At 41.3% G+C, this 19,506-nt stretch overlaps 1 protein-coding gene across 5 annotated transcripts in view; it reads right to left on the reverse strand.

Moving 5' to 3' along the window:
* The window catches only part of ANO5 (anoctamin 5), a 70,374-nt gene extending 51,789 nt beyond the window's left edge, over positions 1-18,585 (reverse strand). For 3 of the 5 annotated variants that reach the window (XM_073658223.1, XM_073658221.1, XM_073658220.1), the window contains exon 1: positions 18,329-18,584. In XM_073658223.1, the coding sequence (XP_073514324.1) occupies positions 18,329-18,392 (64 nt within the window). In that variant the 5' untranslated portion in view covers positions 18,393-18,584. Of the gene's footprint in view, positions 1-18,328 lie in introns of all 5 variants that reach the window. The other 2 variants (XM_073658222.1, XM_073658219.1) reach the window with 1 other exon arrangement.
* Positions 18,586-19,506: the final 921 nt, after the last annotated feature.

Consider the following 19,506-nt stretch of genomic DNA (forward strand, 5'->3'; position numbering starts at 1 on the left):
CTGCCAATCAGAAGTATTCGGCAATGGATTGGGTGTTTAGAGTTCAATCGTTCAGATCTTTTGTCCCCTGACAATCTGTAGACAGTCGGGAGGCCGCCATACACATCACATGGTCAGTCGATCCCAAAGAATCAGACAGGTATTAACATATCTAACGTGTATGGAGGCCTTTAAGGATCCTATCTAACACACTATTCGGGGGTGGGTGCACATGACTTTTTAACGAGGTGGAAAAAAAGAAAAGGGGACTCGTTGTTCAGACATAGAAATGTTCATTATTTTCCAGGTGGAGTAGAAGCGCTTGGGAAAAAAAAAAAAAAAACCATGGTGTGCACATAAAAGAAATCAGGCTAATTTATAATCCATAAAACTCAAGTTTAAAAGAGTACTTTTTCTAAACGTCTTCATGTTTTGTTCAACCGATGTAACAATACCCAGTCTCCACTGCCTGCATCAGTAAAACTAGGAGGCGCTCCCACTGATACAGACTGTCAGTCTTAAAGACATTGGCAATATTTACATTTTTTTTCCTCCAATTGTTGCAAGTCCACAAGTCACCAAGTTTCCCATTATTAAACATGGCAAGCACTGGATTTCTGCACAGATATTTTGCATTGGCAACAGGAAAGATATTGGTATAAAAATCAGGGCTGTGGAGTCTGTGTCCATTTTGGTGGAGTCAGTTGCAGTCGGTATAAAATGGACCGACTCAGACTTCTAAAATATATAATAAATTGGGTACAATAGTTCAATGCAGTTTGTGGGGAATATTTTTTCATAAGAATTTGGGAAAGTTATGAAATGTCCTATAAATGTCTGTCCTATTCCTGATCTAAGGGTCTGGACTTTTAGCTGAGATGAATCTGTGCTACAGTGAATTTATCACTTAAACATGAGCCGTGTATGAGGGAGTCGTGGAGTCGGTGTCATGGAAATTGAGGAGTCGGAAGTTTGGCTTACCGACTCCACAGCCCTGAAAAAGGACCCCAGACTTACTTACAGGAGCTGTATACTTTTATAAATTTATATCTTGGAGGAAGAAGTGGTGACAACTCCACAACAAAATGCCAAATTTATGCAGCATAAACTGAGAACCTGTTCTTCTGCATCTGAAAGAGCAAAATCCCTGGCAGCCCTTCTGGTATGAATAAGCAACAATGTATCGATCTCTCTGCTACACTGTAATTAGTCTCCAGCAAATGAATAACTCCAATCAAGAAGAGATAAATTGAAGATAGGATTCTGACAGTATCACATGGATATGGATATCGCTGGTAAATAAGCAGGGACATTATAGAACAAAGCAAAAAAATAAATAGGAAAATGATAAAGTATGAAAAAAGTATAAGTGACAAATATTTATATATGATTTTTCTGCATTACAAACGTGTATCAGTCAGACTATGGCGGCATTATGGATTCTGCAGAGTCATAAGGTTTTTAGGGATATGATGACCAGTTCCAACATCCAAAGGTCAGTAAAAGTCACTGATAGTCTCGTCACACGACAGATTACAGTAAGATAAAAGCGGGAATAAGGACCAAGCTTCTTATCTCTACAGTATTTATCTATACCATGTGATGAAATAAACGCTCTCTCAAGAAATCCCAGAAAAAAAAACAACACACTTTACCTTGCTGAGCAATCCCTAAAGATAAGAACATTCTCATACATTACAGACATTAGAGCTATATTATATAGTAGTTATATTCTTGTACATAGGGGCAGTATTGTAGTAGTTATATTTCTGTGTATAGAGAGCAGTTTTATAGTCCTTATATTCTTGTACATAGGAGCAGTATTATAGTAGTTATATTCTTGTACATAGGGGCAGTATTATAGTAGTTATATTCTTGTACATAGGAGCAGTATTATAGTAGTTATATTCTTGTACATAGGGGCAGTATTATAGTAGTTATATTCTTGTACATAGGAGCAGTATTATAATAGTTATATTCTTGTACATAGGGGCAGTATTATAGTAGTTATATTCTTGTACATAGGAGCAGTATTATAGTAGTTATATTCTTGTACATAGGAGCAGTATTATAGTAGTTATATTCTTGTACATAGGAGCAGTATTATAGTAGTTATATTCTTGTACATAGGAGCAGTATTATAGTAGTTATATTCTTGTACATAGGGGGCAGTATTATAGTAGTTATATTCTGTACATAGGGGCAGTATTATAGTAGTTATATTCTTGTACATAGGAGCAGTATTATAGTAGTTATATTCTTGTACATAGGAGCAGTATTATAGTTATATTCTTGTACATAGGGGCAGTATTATAGTAGTTATATTCTTGTACATAGGAGCAGTATTATAATAGTTATATTCTTGTACATAGGGGCAGTATTATAGTAGTTATATTCTTGTACATAGGAGCAGTATTATAGTAGTTATATTCTTGTACATAGGAGCAGTATTATAGTAGTTATATTCTTGTACATAGGAGCAGTATTATAGTAGTTATATTCTTGTACATAGGAGCAGTATTATAGTAGTTATATTCTTGTACATAGGGGGCAGTATTATAGTAGTTATATTCTGTACATAGGGGCAGTATTATAGTAGTTATATTCTTGTACATAGGAGCAGTATTATAGTAGTTATATTCTTGTACATAGGAGCAGTATTATAGTTATATTCTTGTACATAGGGGCAGTATTATAGTAGTTATGTTCTTGTACATAGAGGGCAGTATTATAGTAGTTATATTCTTGTACACAGGAGCAGTATTATAGCTATATTCTTTTATAAAGATGCAATATTATTCACTACATTATATGTGGTATTTTACAGTATTACAATTCTGCAGATTATTCTTTGTCCAGGAATGAATCAGGTTCCAAATATTACAGGCAGTAAAATGTATTATGGCAGAACAACATTACATAATCTGCTAATCCTGCAAATAGATTTATGTAAAACATTAACTACAATACTGGGATTTATGGGTTTGCTTGGTAAAGACGATTATTTTTATTGTCCTCCTTTCTGCCGCAGTCACTGACACAGGAGGGGACCACACCTCGCTTTCTGCTTCGTAAAGTCCTTATAATACGGATGGACATACAATGATTTCACTTGGATAAATGACAGCAGAGGTTTCACTAGAAACTTTATGAAATGTTCCAGACAACTGGTTAGGGAAAACAGGGCCAGATATGAGCAAGCGAAAATGCACGTCTCAAAAATGCTTACTATTACACAGTGTATGTGTTAAGAGAACGTCACATTAAAATAATACAAAACAGAGGACAGCCAAAACAGGAGCTGCAGTGTAAAGCAAGGTGGTTTTTAGAGGACCTTAGCCTCCAAAAGACAACAGGACTGAGCTATAGTTACTAAATCTAGATTTTTCGGAGGAGAGATTGATCTCTATCAGAAGAGAAAAACAGACAGCATACAGTTTGGTAAGGCAAGACCCCTTTTTTTCCTGATGCCCTTCAGTTCTCCCCTATCCAGAATTTATCAGTAGCAGCTTATACTTTAGGAAAACAAAAAATAAATAAAATAATAGGAGTTCAGATTGCCTGATAGGGAGACCCATACACATCAGATAGTACAAAGCCTTGTCAGAAATTGGAGGGATAAACTGACTAATCGGTATTGGGACCCCAAGTCACTTCTCCGCTTCTCTCTAGTGGGGATCTCAGCACTCAGACCCTCAGAATTCAAAACTTATGTCATGTCAAAAGTTTTCTAAAAGTGCAATTATCCTTTAAGAAGGTTGTTTCATCAGCTCCCCTTCTGATATGCCCTGCTATGGAACGTCTCCATTAACCAGGGCAACAAGAAGCAGCTCTGGCTCCAGGCGGCCATTCACCAGAATGGTCAGCATATATTTCCATTCTACTGTAGTAACACAGGAAACAAGCAGCTGACTGCGACGTCATCAGCCGACGCTGACAGATCTCTGCAGATCAATCCATCACGAGGGTGGTGCTCACAATAAAGTAGATGTACTTGGCAGGACGACCCCTATAACTGTACTATTAATGAAAAAGATTTATGTATTTTGCTTAAGGTCCCTAACTATTTCCTCTCGTTTGCCTTACTCCATTATCCTAATTATTCCCTCCAGTAAAAGGAGTCATTTGAATAATTGATATAAAGTAACTACTCAGAATACAATTTTTTTTGAAGAATGAACCAAACTGTTGATTTGGCCACTAGTAACATTTCTTCTCTCTCTGAAGGATTTCTTCTTTTTTTTCAGCCTAATGATGGTCTGTTTTTCCATTGAGAGCTCCTTTGACTGCATGTTGTGGGTTCACAGCAACAGCTTCGAAATGCAAATACCACACCTGGAATTAGCTCCAGATCTTTTACCCGCTTAATTAATGATATAGCCCATGCAGCTCATTAAAGAGCTTCTGAAATAATTGTCCAATTACTTTTGGTCCCTTTAAAAAGAGGCATCTCCATATTAAAGAGCTGTAATTCCTAAACTCTTCCTCCAATTTGGATGTGAATACGCTCAAATTAAAGCCAATGTTCGGCACTTTAAGCCCATATGGATTATAAAACTGAGTTTTGAAAATGTTTTTGATAAACAGCTAAAATGCCAAACTTTTGTCAATGTCCAAATATTTCTGGACCTAAAGTGGATGTTCAAATGCATCTTTGTGCGTAAACAGACCGCGAATGGACGCAGACCAACAATGGTACCATGCAGACAAATATGCACCAATCTGCAGGGGAGACCTGTCTATTGAACTCAATTGGTGCTCAAAACCAAAAAAGTAGGACATGTGAACATTATCCATATATCAGCCATTTTTCATGTATCGGTTATAGAAATGTACACAAGAAGGGGAGCGGGGCCATTTTTTTTTTTGCAGATTGAAAAAACAAACAAAAAAAATCGGTTCAGCTCCTATTGAAGTGAATGTGATCTGCAATAAAGAACGGCCACTATACGGTGTACTAAGCCGAGCTGTTCTGGCTCCGCATATTGCGTACTTCTGGCAGCCGGAGGGCATGCTAACAACAGCTGATTGGTGGGGTCGTCGGACACCCAAGATCGGATATTGATTAACTAACCTAAAACTATACACCATCAATCTTTAAATCCTGGACAACCCCTTTAAATACTGCCAAATATGCCTCATACAGAACATGCGCTGCTCGCACTTTTTATGTAGCACAATGATCTCTACGTCTTCTTACATTTCACCTGCTCCCTCCATTGACAGGTACATAATCACAGAGGAGCAACACTCGCACGTTCTCATTCTTTATCTCACTGCAAAACACGAAAAACGGGACCAGGACTCCGCCTGACAAGTTCTACAGAAAAACTATGTTCTCCGCCCCCTGACAACCTCACAAACAGGGAGATTCCTGAAAATCTAGGAACGTGTGTAAACCTGCAGTATATGATGAGCTGCTATAGACTAAACCAGGAGTGACGTGGAATGACATGGGAGGAGAACATTTTTTTTCCCTTTTTTTTTTTTTTTTTTTTTTTTTTTTACACCACTCCAGCATTTTGGTTTTTTTTATTGCAACACTGGAGTGGTGCTTTAAATTTAAGTCTCTTGCCCGATACTCACCTGCCTCTGCCTTGATCCTTTTCCAGCGTCGCTCCCATAGGTCCAGTGTTTCATGGAGCGCGCCGGAGGTCACTTTAAAATACGACTCTACGAGAGCCTCGTTCTCATAGACTTGTATTGAGCTCTTGTGACGCAACTACTGACTTCCGGCCAGACAGAAGCTGCGCTCACAAGATGGCGCTGCGGGATTGGAGTGGCGTTTGTAAAAGGTGAAGCTGCCGGAAGGCCAATATAATAATATATTATATCTATCATCTGCACTGCTATATTGAATGATACAGTCATGTGAATGAGCCCTTACACTGACTATTCCTGGCTGCAGAATGATAAACACCTACAGATATTGCTCGCCATAACAGTAAATGTAAAATAAACTTTGTTTTTTTAAATATTATAATAAACACACGATAATGAGGAGATCAGATGACTAGGAATCATAAGCTGCAAACGACATCGAATAGTAGAGATACACAGCACATACAGTACAGACCAAAAGTTTGGACACACCTTCTCATTTAAAGATTTTTCTGTATTTTCATGACTTTGAAAATTGTACATTCACACTGAAGGCATCAAACTATGAATTAACACATGTGGAATTATATACTTAACAAAAAAGTGTGAAACAACTGAAAATATGTCTTATATTCTAGGTTCTTCATGACTGCTTTGCTTTGATGACTGCTTTGCACACTCTTGCCATTCTCTTGATGAGCTTCAAGAGGTAGTCACCGGAAATGGTCTTCCAACAATCTTGAAGGAGTTCCCAGAGATGCTTAGCACTTGTTGACCCTTTTGCCTTCACTCTGCGGTCCAGCTCACCCCAAACCATCTCAATTGGGTTCAGGTCTGGTGACTGTGGAGGCCAGGTCATCTGGGGCAGCCCCCCATCACTCTCCTTCTTGGTCAGAAAGCCCTTACACAGCCTGGAGGCGAGTTTGGGGTCATTGTCCTGTTGAAAAATAAATAATGGTCCAACTAAACGCAAACCGGATGGAATAGCATGCCGCTGCAAGATGCTGTGGTAGCCATGCTGGTTCAGTATGCCTTCAATTTTGAATAAATCCCCAACAGTGTCACCAGCAAAGCACCCCCACACCATCACACCTACTCCTCCATGCTTCACGGTGGGAACCAGGCATGTACAGTCCATCCGTTCACCTTTTCTGCGTCGCACAAAGACACGGTGGTTGGAACCAAAGATCTCAAATTTGGACTCATCAGACCAAAGCACAGATTTCCACTGGTCTAATGTCCATTCCTTGTGTTCTTTAACCCAAACAAGTCTCTTCTGCTTGTTGCCTGTCCTTAGCAGTGGTTTCCTAGCAGCTATTTTACCATGAAGGCCTGCTGCACAAAGTCTCCTCTTAACAGTTGTTGAAGAGATGTGTCTGCTGCTAGAACTCTGTGTGGCATTGACCTGGTCTCTAATCTGAGCTGCTGTTAACCTGCGATTTCTGAGGCTGGTGACTCGGATAAACTTATCCTCAGAAGCAGAGGTGACTCTTGGTCTTCCTTTCCTGGGGCGGTCCTCATGTGAGCCAGTTTCTTTGTAGCGCTTGATGGTTTTTGCAACTGCACTTGGGGACACTTTCAAAGTTTGCCCAATTTTTCAGACTGACTGACCTTCATTTCTTAAAGTAATGATGGCCGCTCGTTTTTCTTTACTTAGAATTTGTATTATGGCAAGAAAAAAGCAGCTAACAGTCTATTCAGTAGGACTATCAGCTGTGTATCCACCAGACTTCTGCTCAACACAAATGATGGTCCCAACCCCATTTATAAGGCAAGAAATTCAACTTATTAAACCAGACAGGGCACACCTGTGAAGTGAAAACCATTTCCAGTGACTACCTCTTGAAGCTCATCAAGAGAATGCCAAGAGTGTGCAAAGCAGTCATCAAAGCAAAAGGTGGCTACTTTGAAGAACCTAGCATATAAGACATATTTTCAGTTGTTTCACACTTTTTTGTTAAGTATATAATTTCACATGTGTTAATTCATAGTTTTGATGCCTTCAGTGTGAATGTACAATTTTCATAGTCATGAAAATACAGAAAAATCTTTAAATGAGAAGATGTGTCCAAACTTTTGGTCTGTACTGTAAATAGTTACTCTACACTGACAGGTATATTATAGAAGGCAGTGTGACGTAAAAGACGATTCCTTTTCAGGAGACAAGTTTGCAAAAAAAAAAAACAAAACAAAAAAAAAACAACAAGCTAAAAAAGGGGAAGAACCTGTAATGCAGGAGGCAGGTGTATGGGAATTGAACCCTATGGGTGAGCCATGTCGGCGTTGTGCAGCATTTTGAGGTTTGTATTTACCTTTGTGCGTTGCGTTTTGTGTTTGCCGGCTATTTGTTGTGTACTTTGGGCGGTGTCACACTCCTTGCAGTTTTGGTTTACAGCCCTGTGTGCAGTGTAAAGTAGTAGAAGTTTGGGGGCATCTATTAACCCCATATGCACTCCTGTACATTATTACTCATCTATGGCTTATTTTGGGGTTCTGTCACATCTCTTGGTTTACATTTACCATTTTGCAATGATTTCTATTCTTATTAGCTATTTCATGTATATTTTAGGTATTTTGACACTTCCTGCTCTTTGCTGGGCTTTACGTCACACTGTTTATAATATACCTGTGGGTGTAGATTAATTATTTACTATGTATCACCACGTATCCATGCACGGATCATGTTTCTGTGTGGATGAGCCCTCAATGTGATCTTGGCTTTTTAAATTTATATTATAAAAAACAAAAGTATTTATTTTACATATATTGTCCTATGGTGTTCAAAATGTGTAACATGTACAGTATATACTTAATACATTTGTGTGAAGGCTCTAATTTGTATAGGTTGGGTCCAGAATGAGAACGGAGAATCCGTCATGGAGCTCGTTCTGACTCCAATATCTGTCTTTTTCTGAGGTCTTCTTTGCTATTTTACAACCAAATGAATATTAAATACGCAGAGAAACAAAGAGCCGTAACATTTTTATTGACAGCCCAATTGCAAAAATGATTTTTAGCTCCAAATGAAAAACAAAAAACACACACCATTAAACACTACCAATTAAAATAAATGGGGGGAGGGGGGGGGGGGGGGGGAATCGGTTGTGTGACCCTAGCGTAAATCTGAGTTACAGCAGTCACTTGTTCACACAAGATCTGAACACTAATCACCTGAAATACTCTGTGTTGCTGTTTCCTTCCCATAATGCAGTTTAGGCCACGGCCCCACTATCAGTATTTGGTCAGTATTTTTTCTCAGGAGTGGGAGCCAAAACCAGGAGTGGGTGATAAATGCAGAATTGGTGGCTTGTTTCTATTATACCTTTTCTCTGATTGTTCCTCACCTGGTTTTGGCTCCCACTCCTGAGAAAAAATACTGACCAAATACTGATAGTGGGGCCGTGGCCTTAACCTACCTCTTAGCCGGCTCCAAGCTGCCTTTATCATCCCCATCTCACTTGGCAACTTATTTTTGATGATCTAATATTTATGGCGAAGAAACCACATGGAAACTTATAAAAATGATTGGATGGGCTATTAAGGTTGCATGAATATGGTGACCCTCTAAACACGCATATATATTCTATCTATAATACACTGCTCAAAAAAATAAAGGGAACACTCAAATAACACATCCTAGATCTGAATGAATGAAATATTCTCATTGAATACTTTGTTCTGTACAAAGTTGAATGTGCTGACAACAAAATCACACAAAAATCATCAATGGAAATCACATTTATTAACCAATGGAGGCCTGGATTTGGAGTCACCCCCAAAATTAAAGTGGAAAAACACACTACAGGCTGATCCAACTTTGATGTAATGTCCTTAAAACAAGTCAAAATGAGGCTCAGTATTGTGTGTGGCCTCCACGTGCCTGTATGACCTCCCTACAACGCCTGGGCATGCTCCTGATGAGGTTGCGGATGGTCTCCTGTGGGATCTCCTCCCAGACCTGGAATAAAGCATCCGCCAACTCCTGGACAGTCGGTGGTGCAACGTGACGTTGGTGGATGGAGCGAGACATGATGTCCCAGATGTGCTCAATCGGATTCAGGTCTGGGGAACGGGCGGGCCAGTCCATAGCTTCAATGCCTTCATCTTGCAGGAACTGCTGACACTCTCCAGCCACATGAGGTCTGGCATTGTCCTGTATTAGGAGGAACCCAGGGCCAACCGCACCAGCATATGGTCTCACAAGGGGTCTGAGGATCTCATCTCGGTACCTAATGGCAGTCAGGCTACCTCTGGCGAGCACATGGAGGGCTATGTGTTATTTGCGTGTTCCCTTTTGAGCAGTGTATATACACACACACCAGCTGGAGATTTATTCTATGGCCGCTCACTAGTCACATACCTGGGGGCTGCGTTACCAAGTGATCATGGCGCACACATAACATACAGATTACACAGATGTCAGGCGGTATCTAACCAAGTGTGGGAACAACATGGTTGTCAGAGATCATCATGCATTACCCGAGAATGTGCCGGGATCCATGAAGGCCCAGCAGAACAGGATTTTACTTTCCATTACTGCTCCACAATATGAAATCGCCAATGTAATACTGCATATACAGCACCCACGGGTGCACTGACCCTCCTCCACCCCGCGCTATGTTTGCCCAGGTTACACAGCGCTCCAGTAGTCATGAATACAGATCCTGAACCTGTTCTTACAAGTCACAATCCATAATACACAGGGATCAGGGCCCAGAAGTGTGGGAAATGCAGGTCAGCTCCGCGGCACATTAGTAGTACAGAAGTGCGGTTATTAGGTTTCAGCATTACAATGAAGAGTTAACAAAAATAACCTTGAGGGGGGAGGAAACAGACAAGACAGATGTAACTATGTATCATTTCCATGTAACCATGGAGACCATTCTGGCTTTGGCTACATGAAAACTATAATAAATGAAGGTGATGGCACAGTACAAGACCGACTTTATCTTTTAAAGGGGGATTCTGGTAGGAAGAAAAACGCCTATCCAAAAGTCAAGCAATAACTGCTCTAATGGGCACTCATATATTGCCAAAATTGGGGACTTTTGCCCCTCCTATCCCCATTTAAATGGAGAGGAGGTTAGATGTGTGCACTGCTGCGCCATTCACTCTATGGGGCAGCTGGAAATAGCCGGGCACCGTACGACCCATCTTGGGTCATTCCTGAAGAGAATGAAAGTAGCGGCACTGCGCAAGTTCCATTGCCGCTCCATTCAAATTGGGGACCCTCGTTCTGGCCATCATCTCTTCGCCTGAGGTTAGGTAAAAAAGGGGTATTCTGGTAAAAATGAAGTTATCACCTAACCACAGGCTACACGGTGATTGGATCAGACCCCACCTATCCCCACAATGGGGGACTTCTGGACCCTAAATGAGTGGAGCGGCGGTGCAGCACGGCCTCCTCATTCATTCACTATGGCACTGTTGCTCAACTCCAGTCCTCAAGTATCTCCCCAAAACCATGTTCACCTGAAGTTTTTTTTTTAAGGAAAAAAAAGACGCAAGCAAAAAACACGTGTGTATTTAAAGACGATTTTTTTTCCCTGCTGACGCTTTGGTCTTTTCTGCTGCAAATTTGCTGAAAATATGCAATATGTGCACACACTTTAAGGCTATGTTCACACATTGCGTTTTTTTGATGCATTTTTGTAATGCACATTTTCTGCTGCATTTTACAGTACCGGCAAAGTTTATGAGATTCCAGAAATCTCATGCACACACATTGGTTTTTGTTTTATCAGTATTTTATGCTTCGCATGTTTTTTGCAGAATAGACCATGTCACTTCTTTCAGCGCTTTTCACCCATTGGAAGTAATAGGTGGTGAAAAAATGCAGAAAAAAAAAAAACCGCAGGTGTCAGGTTTTTCAATGTTTTTTTGTGCCAAAACCTGCGGAAATAGAATTTTTTTTTTTTTTTTTTTTTTTCCTTCACTGAACTTTATGTACATTCATAAAGAGACAAAGGGACAGTGAAAAAACGCAGCACAAAAAGCAAAATCCTGAACAAACCTTCCTGGCAAGAGATCAGGTTTTGCTGCAGAAAAAAAAACGCAATGTGTGAACATAGCCTAAAACTAGGCAATGTAAAAAAAAAAAAAAAAAATCCTGAAAACATGATTTTTTAACTTTATTTCATACAATATTAAATTCCAGTATCCACAAATAATGATAACTAAAAAGGAAAGCAGCAGCGTTGGCAATGTAAAAGAACGTGTGCACGCCTCTGATCCAGCAGTCACCAACAATCAACCAATATGGAGGGTGAGGCCGCAGGTCCAGTGATGGGAACCATATATTAACCCATGCATTGTTTCCGCTCCGTGCTTGAGAAAAGATCTCTGGAGCCGAAAAGTCGCTTGGGTTAATAAAAGGTTAGTTTCCCTGGATTGCTGCTTCACTCTCCATATTTATTCACCACTGATAAATATATATTTTTATTTTTCCACCCTCTTATAAAAGTTAAATATTTTTCAGTTTTAAGACAAATAATAAATACAAAATAAAAAAAAAAAGTAACATGTCCCGGTCTCCTCTTTGCTGGAGAATGGCAACAATTTCTATTTCTGGAATGTTTATTGGCAAGAAATTCTTCCTTCCAGACAGCTGTCTGCACAAGCTCAGAAAGAAAACTGCGTCCAGCAGACAACTAACTACTACCACTATCATCTTCACTGACTAGTCGTCGTACTAACTACTACTGAAGGTCTATGCACAGCGCAATAGTGGCTCACAGCTCCTGTAGGAATAAACTTTAACCCCGGGTCACCCAGCAGTGAGGGCTCCATTATCACAACGCCCCCAATTCTAAAAATACAACCGTTACACAGCAAAAGGGCGTTCCCTTCCGGATGATAAAAAAAATTAACTCTCAGTACATCTTGTAGTTGGGGGTTTTCACACATTTATTTTGCAATCATATGTAACTTTTTTTTTTTTTTTGCAGAAAAAGTTTTAGAAAATGACTAAAGAAACAATCCACCCATTCACAGGGAACGTAACAAGACGGCTGGATTCGGAGATTACACTTCTGTTTTTCGCTTCCCATTCCCTCCCCACCAGATCATGGACTAAAATATAGGTTTGCTCGTGACAGAGGAAATCTTGACCGCCCTTCGTAAAAAATAGGGGCAGAATTAGGAACATGTTTGTACCTAGACTTAAAGGGAAAAGGTCATGTTGAAAATTGTATCTGACCTGCAGGAGGAGCTGGTCAGACTGATACATTTTTTATGGAAAAAGATTAATGAAAAATTGCATTTTACCCACTGAAATCCCTGGCGTTTGTAAGAATAGGAGTCCAGTGGGCGGTGCTATTCAGTGGCTGACATTCTTACATGCAGAAATACCTGTCAATCACAGAGCAGCACCGCCCACTGGACTCACCTATACAGACATGAGATTTCAGTGAATAAGATACAAATGGTACTGAATCTCTCTCAATAAACCTATATATTATTCTACTCTATACCACAGATCAGAGGGAATGTACACATGACAGGTTCCCTTTAAATTTGGTGCAAAATATAGTAGTTTAAAGTCACTTTTTGTGCCCCATTCCACAAGATGCAAGGCTTTAGATGACATTTACAGCATGTGACCATGAAGATACATAGGTCAGAAGAGCAGCAAGGAATTTAATCTATTTGCAAATATATTTCTTCACAGATTAATAGATGATGTCTTCAGCAATAAGGATGCTTTTCTGTGCCTCATGCTCTAGATATGTTTGTCTGGCGGGGGCCATAATGTTACTTCACTCTGCACAACCAGAAGACCCTTGAGAGGTCATCATAAGTCTTCTGGGACATATCACATTTATTATAAAAGTTGCGATGTCAATTTACCAATTTTTAGTTTTTCAATAATTCCAGCCCCATAACCTACACACCCATTATCTATACTTATCAGTACCGTCCGGATACTGCTGATCTGAGCCTCGTATGATCAATATGGGACAGCTCCTGCAATACCATAAAAAGTATAGGATTTTACATGTCAGCTTTCAGTAGAACAGACTGATCATAGGGGTCAATCTGACGCTCTTGATAGAGGATATCAGGGCAAAGGATGGAGAATGTTATATTTCAATGCTCTAATAACGAACAATTCACAATAGTGGGAAGTACGCTTTGCCTCTGTCGTATCGGAGGAAGGCAGTGGCACTGAAGCTGGCTAGATCCAGATTAGCACTTACAAACTCTTTACTATAAAGCTTGCAAGCGCTCACCTCCTTGTCTGGAAAACTTGGCAAGGAGCAGTAAAATGTAGAATTAAGAGATGATATTTAATAGGAGGTAAATTTTATATAAGTATCATGGTGAGACCATCCCCATTAGATTAATGCAGATGGATTTACCAATTTTAAACAGCATCAACCATCTGATGTATAAGGAGACCCAACCCTTCCAAGATGGCAGATATCAAGAGAAAGGGAGGGTAGGGCATGTTGAATTTTAATATGCCCAATTATTCTGTTCTCATGGGATATAAGCTGTCTGACAGCAGATCGCTCCACTTTCCCTATTAAGAACACATGCACGCTTGGTAAAGCTAGGTGTGCAGGTGTATGGGAAGGATTGGAGGAACACATTTCAGAAAAACAGGATCTTTAGGTTCCTGTTCAAATTTGTTGGAAGTCTAAAATGTCAGAAGTAAATGCTGTGAGTATTCCCTCGACTAAAATTCTAACACTGGCATCTGTTAGTGGTTAAACCTTTGTTTCCCTAAAAAGTTATGCAAGCAGAGGCAAGAAAGAAACTTTTTTTTGGCTTCCATCAGGTGTACTGCACTAAGGACTCTTGGTATATAGGAAAACAGGTTCACAAAGAATGATGTGAACAGAGACTAAACTGGAGGATGATCAATAGGCGCCGATAGGTTTTTTTTAAACATAAATTGAATTCCCAAAATCTCTATCAGCCTTGTGCCACCATCTAGAACACCCCTCATTTAAAGCAAGAAGAGCTCTATTTATGGCGAGGAACTCCACCCTGACCCAAAATTACAGGAGAACAACTCAGTCCAGACTTTCAATTATAGAGAAAATAACTATAAAAGCAGAAGGGGCCTAATGTGCAGGGAGACCACCAATCCTCGCACGCCCACAAGCCCAAAATAACAGACAGTGGTATGTGGATAACCTCCGCCCTGGACGGCTCAGCACCAGATGTCACATAGACATCACGAGACGGGAGGACAGCAGATAGGCCACAGGACCATAGAAAACCCCAGTGCTGTCCTACTTAAAAAGGCAGCCCCCATTACTCAAATTTCACTTCTGGTCCCTATTATAACACATTCTGTATTGTACTTCAATTGTCAATATATAGGTGATGCCATTCACTGTCTATGATGATAATGAGACTGCTGAGAAGGGATCTCTACTGAACAGGAACTATCAGACTATTATGGAGCTCTGTAGTCAGTGAAAACTGCAAGATTTCAGGATGTTTACAAATAGTAATAAAAAAATGATACCAGAATTTCCAAAAACATGTTTAACATGAAACAATCTTAATTTTTGAAGACTCTTTCTTTCCCTTTAAAGCACACATGGATTCTGAGTTTTTAGAAAGGGTGAAAAAGAATATTTAAAAAATGGAAGAAGTAGTATTCACTATAAAGTTAGGCCAAAAGTCAGGACCGGCCCTGGGTCTCTTATCATAGCCATATGTCTGTCACGTGCTGGACTACCAAAGCACAAAGCCATATGGCTGTCACATTTGAGTCCGAAGCCCTACGGCCAGTTCTGGTCCGTACAACCAGCCTAAAGTAGCCCACTTTAATAACCATAGCAGAGAAACATTACTCCACTCAATTATCGGCTGGCAATTGTCAGTCAGGGGATAGATTAATATATTAACTCAAATTAGATACAATGTATCCGTTCTTAAAAGGAGTAGCACACCATATATAATATAAAAAAAAAAAAAAAAATTATATTATATAAGGTGTGCTACTCCTTTAAGAAGGGATACATTGTATCTAATGTGAGTTGCAACAGGAACCAATACAAAACCTGAGGATACAACTCAGATACAAAGAGTCAGAGGAAAATGACAGCAAAGTTTCATCTCCACAAACTACGGCTCAGAACAAAATCTCCAGTTCTCAGCCTGGAAAACTAAAACTCTGAAAAAGAATCATTACCTTGTGCAATTTTCAGGGACTCCCCAGTATGCACACAGTCACGTCATATCTGATCCTAGGAAAGCTGGGTAATCACCAATATGGTTGCTTCACTGATCTTACAGGGAATTTGAGAGTTTTCCCATTAAACAAACTACAGCAAACAACTCCCACTGTACGTACTGTTAGTTCTGCGGCAGTCAGGAAGTTATGAAACCTGCCCAGGTGACATCAGTTATCACCGCCCCGGGGTATATTTACCGGCAGGTGAGGCACGACATGACAACCCTCACTTTCTCCTATTATTACTGCACTGAGCTGCGTCATACAGAGGTTTCCATCGCATCAGTACATGGTGCGCCAGGTAAAGTGTAATTAACCAACCCAAATCTGGTCCACCAAAGCAGTAAGAGGGAAGTCATCATCAGGAAATGGCTTATTGTGCTCCATTTTTTCTTCCACTTTGGCAAATTTTTATTTTCATATCAGGATCTACATTAAAAAAATAGTAATTCTGTAATTTTCAGTGACCACTGGGGTTTTTTATTTATTTTTTTTTAACACTTACTTCATGTCCTTTCAGGAAGAGTTTTCAGCACACTCCTTATCATCAGAGGCAGGATTACAATGACAGGTAACACCTCTCTCTATACACAGCTGATAACACAGGCTCCATCAACCAGAATAGGCAATGTCAGAGGTGACCCTGCTTTTCCTTACAACAGCTAGGGTCAGGGTCTGACCATTGTGGCTATGTACATGTGTTGTTTCCTGAAAAAAGGCCAGTGTGAAAATTACAAGATTACGGATTTTTAGTAGATAATGACATGGAAAAAAAAAGATAGAAATATACACATTTAAAAGGAGTTTTCAGGCTTATCACTAAAGTCTGCAGTCGCTCTATGTGACCGCAGAATTGTGAATTATCACAGTGTGCACTGTCAGGATTCTCCGATGCTGGTGGCAAGATTGGGTGTCCATGTGAGCCAAGTATGCGATAAACAAAATGTCAAGGCACATTCCATCTAGACGTGTGTGGCCTCTCTCAATTCACTTGTATTGAGTGAGACCACACACGTCTAGTCAGCCACGGTTACATGATAGCTCGGTCTCGCCACCAGAGAATCCTGACAGCGTGCAATGTGTGCACTGTGAGGATTTACAAGTCTGCAGTCACATAGGGTGTGCAGCATTAAGCGACTGCTAACCGGCGGTCATGGAATATACTATTTACACAGACTACTCTTCAGAGCCGCATGATCAGTAATCGATCGTTCAGTGCACACAGGCGGCCATCGCTCTCGGCAGCACAGATCCTATTTACACCAGACGATGTGCTGCCGAGAGTGATTATCTTTTGATCAGCAGCCTGTTTAGCCTGCACGATTATCCCGAATGCTCGTACGTGCGCCTTAGAAGGTGGGATCTCTGCAGAGCATTACAGAAGGTGGGATATATTAGCTGCAGAGCATTACAGAAGCTGCAAAGTGGATGAGATTTTAACGAGGATAACAATGCAAAGGGTGAAGTCTGCTGCAAACCCGCATGGGACGATCCCGTTGCGAACTTTGTCACAGTTCAGCAGAGGACTATTATGGTCACGTGTGGACTTGTCTGAGCAGTTCTGCCTCCTGGGATATTATCAAAATGGTTACACAGTTTCCATTGCCATGTGCGGTTGCTAGTATGAAGGGTTATTCCTAAAATAGCAAATTACCTATCTGATCAGTGGGGTCCAAATCCTGGGGCATCCACCGATCAAGAGAATGGGGGTCTAAGACCCTAGAATCATTTTCTATGGGACAATGAATGAAGCAACGGCCCACGTGGGCATTTCTGAGCCCTGTTCTGCAACGGTGATCATGGATGACACACTGACGACACCTGTGCGCTGTTTGGATTTTTCACAGCGTGTGTTCTATATGCGAAGACCACGGACAGAATATGTACAGGAAAAAAGGGACGTCTGAATGAGGCCTTAGGCTCACTCACAAGTCTGTGAATAAAAATGGTGCCGGTGTCATCAGTGTGTTTTTTTTTGTTTGTTTTTTGCTTTTTACAATCAGTGTTCTTCACGGATGGATAAATAAGTTACCCAGCTTGTCTGATGCTTTGCAATGTTGAGTACGGACAGATCACGGCCTTAGGCCGCATTCAGACGTCTGTGTTGTACGTCCGTGTTCTATCCATCATTTTCATGTACACATTGTTGTCTATGGTGCTATTCAGGCGGCCACGCCGGACCGTACAGGCGGCCACGCCGGACCGTACAGGCGGCCACGCCGGACCGTACAGGCGGCCACGCCGGACCCACTGACCCAAAAAACTAATGACACAGTACCATTTTTTTTTTTCAGGTAAGTGTTCAAACCCAAGTGTGAATGAGGCCTTATATGAAGTGCTGTATGTACTGGATCTCTGGTGTGGACTCCTTGCACACAACACATAATCTATGTCTGCTGCAGACACTGCTCCTTGTATAGACACAGGAGGGATCCCGGAGCGGAGGAGACATTCCAGACATGAGTCACCCGGAAACCCCGAGCGTGCGTCACCCGGGACCGATCACCCCCCAGACCCGAGCAGGGTCCCCGCCGCCCCTTCCCGCAGACTCACCGTCCACAGCCCCAGACATCTCTATCAGCGTCTCCTCCTCCTTCTTCTTCCCGTTGCGGTTCATGGTTCCCGGCTTCTCTCAGCTCTATCGCCGGGACAAGAAAGAGAAAGTCTGCGCTGCCACAACACGGGGAGACCGACAGCGAGCGGCGGCTATAACCAGGACTGACGGCCTCCAGCACAGCTCCTCCTCCAAGAAACTACCCCCATCCTCCGCCTCCTGAGTATGAGACTACTCCCCCCATCCTCCGCCTCCTGAGTATGAGACTACTCCCCCCATCCTCCGCCTCCTGAGTATGAGACTACTCCCCCCTGCCTTCACCTTCTGTATATATTAGACTACTCCCCTATCCTTCCCCTCCTATGTGAGACTACTCCCCCCATCCTCCACCTTCTGTATATATTAGACTACCCCCCCATCCTCCACCTTCTGTATATATAAGACTACTCCCCCATCCTCCACCTTCTGTATATATTAGACTACTCCCCCGTCCTCCACCTTCTGTATATATTAGACTACTCCCCCGTCCTCCACCTTCTGTATATATTAGACTACTCCCCCATCCTCCACCTTCTGTATATATTAGACTACTCCCCCATCCTCCACCTTCTGTATATATTAGACTACTCCCCCCATCCTCCACCTTCTGTATATATTAGACTACTCCCCCCATCCTCCACCTTCTGTATATATAAGACTACTCCCCCATCCTCCACCTTCTGTATATATTAGACTACTCCCCCCATCCTCCACCTTCTGTATATATTAGACTACTCCCCCGTCCTCCACCTTCTGTATATATTAGACTACTCCCCCGTCCTCCACCTTCTGTATACATTAGACTACTCCCCCGTCCTCCACCTTCTGTATATATTAGACTACTCCCCCGTCCTCCACCTTCTGTATATATTAGACTACTCCCCCATCCTCCACCTTCTGTATATATTAGACTACTCCCCCATCCTCCACCTTCTGTATATATTAGACTACTCCCCCCATCCTCCACCTTCTGTATATATTAGACTACTCCCCCGTCCTCCACCTTCTGTATATATTAGACTACTCCCCCATCCTCCACCTTCTGTATATATTAGACTACTCCCCCATCCTCCACCTTCTGTATATATTAGACTACTCCCCCCATCCTCCACCTTCTGTATATATTAGACTACTCCCC

The sequence above is a fragment of the Phyllobates terribilis genome, unplaced genomic scaffold (assembly GCF_046119375.1).
Source record: "Phyllobates terribilis strain yellow unplaced genomic scaffold, ASM4611937v1 Scaffold_13__5_contigs__length_258822181, whole genome shotgun sequence".
Classification (NCBI taxonomy): Eukaryota; Metazoa; Chordata; class Amphibia; order Anura; family Dendrobatidae; genus Phyllobates; species Phyllobates terribilis.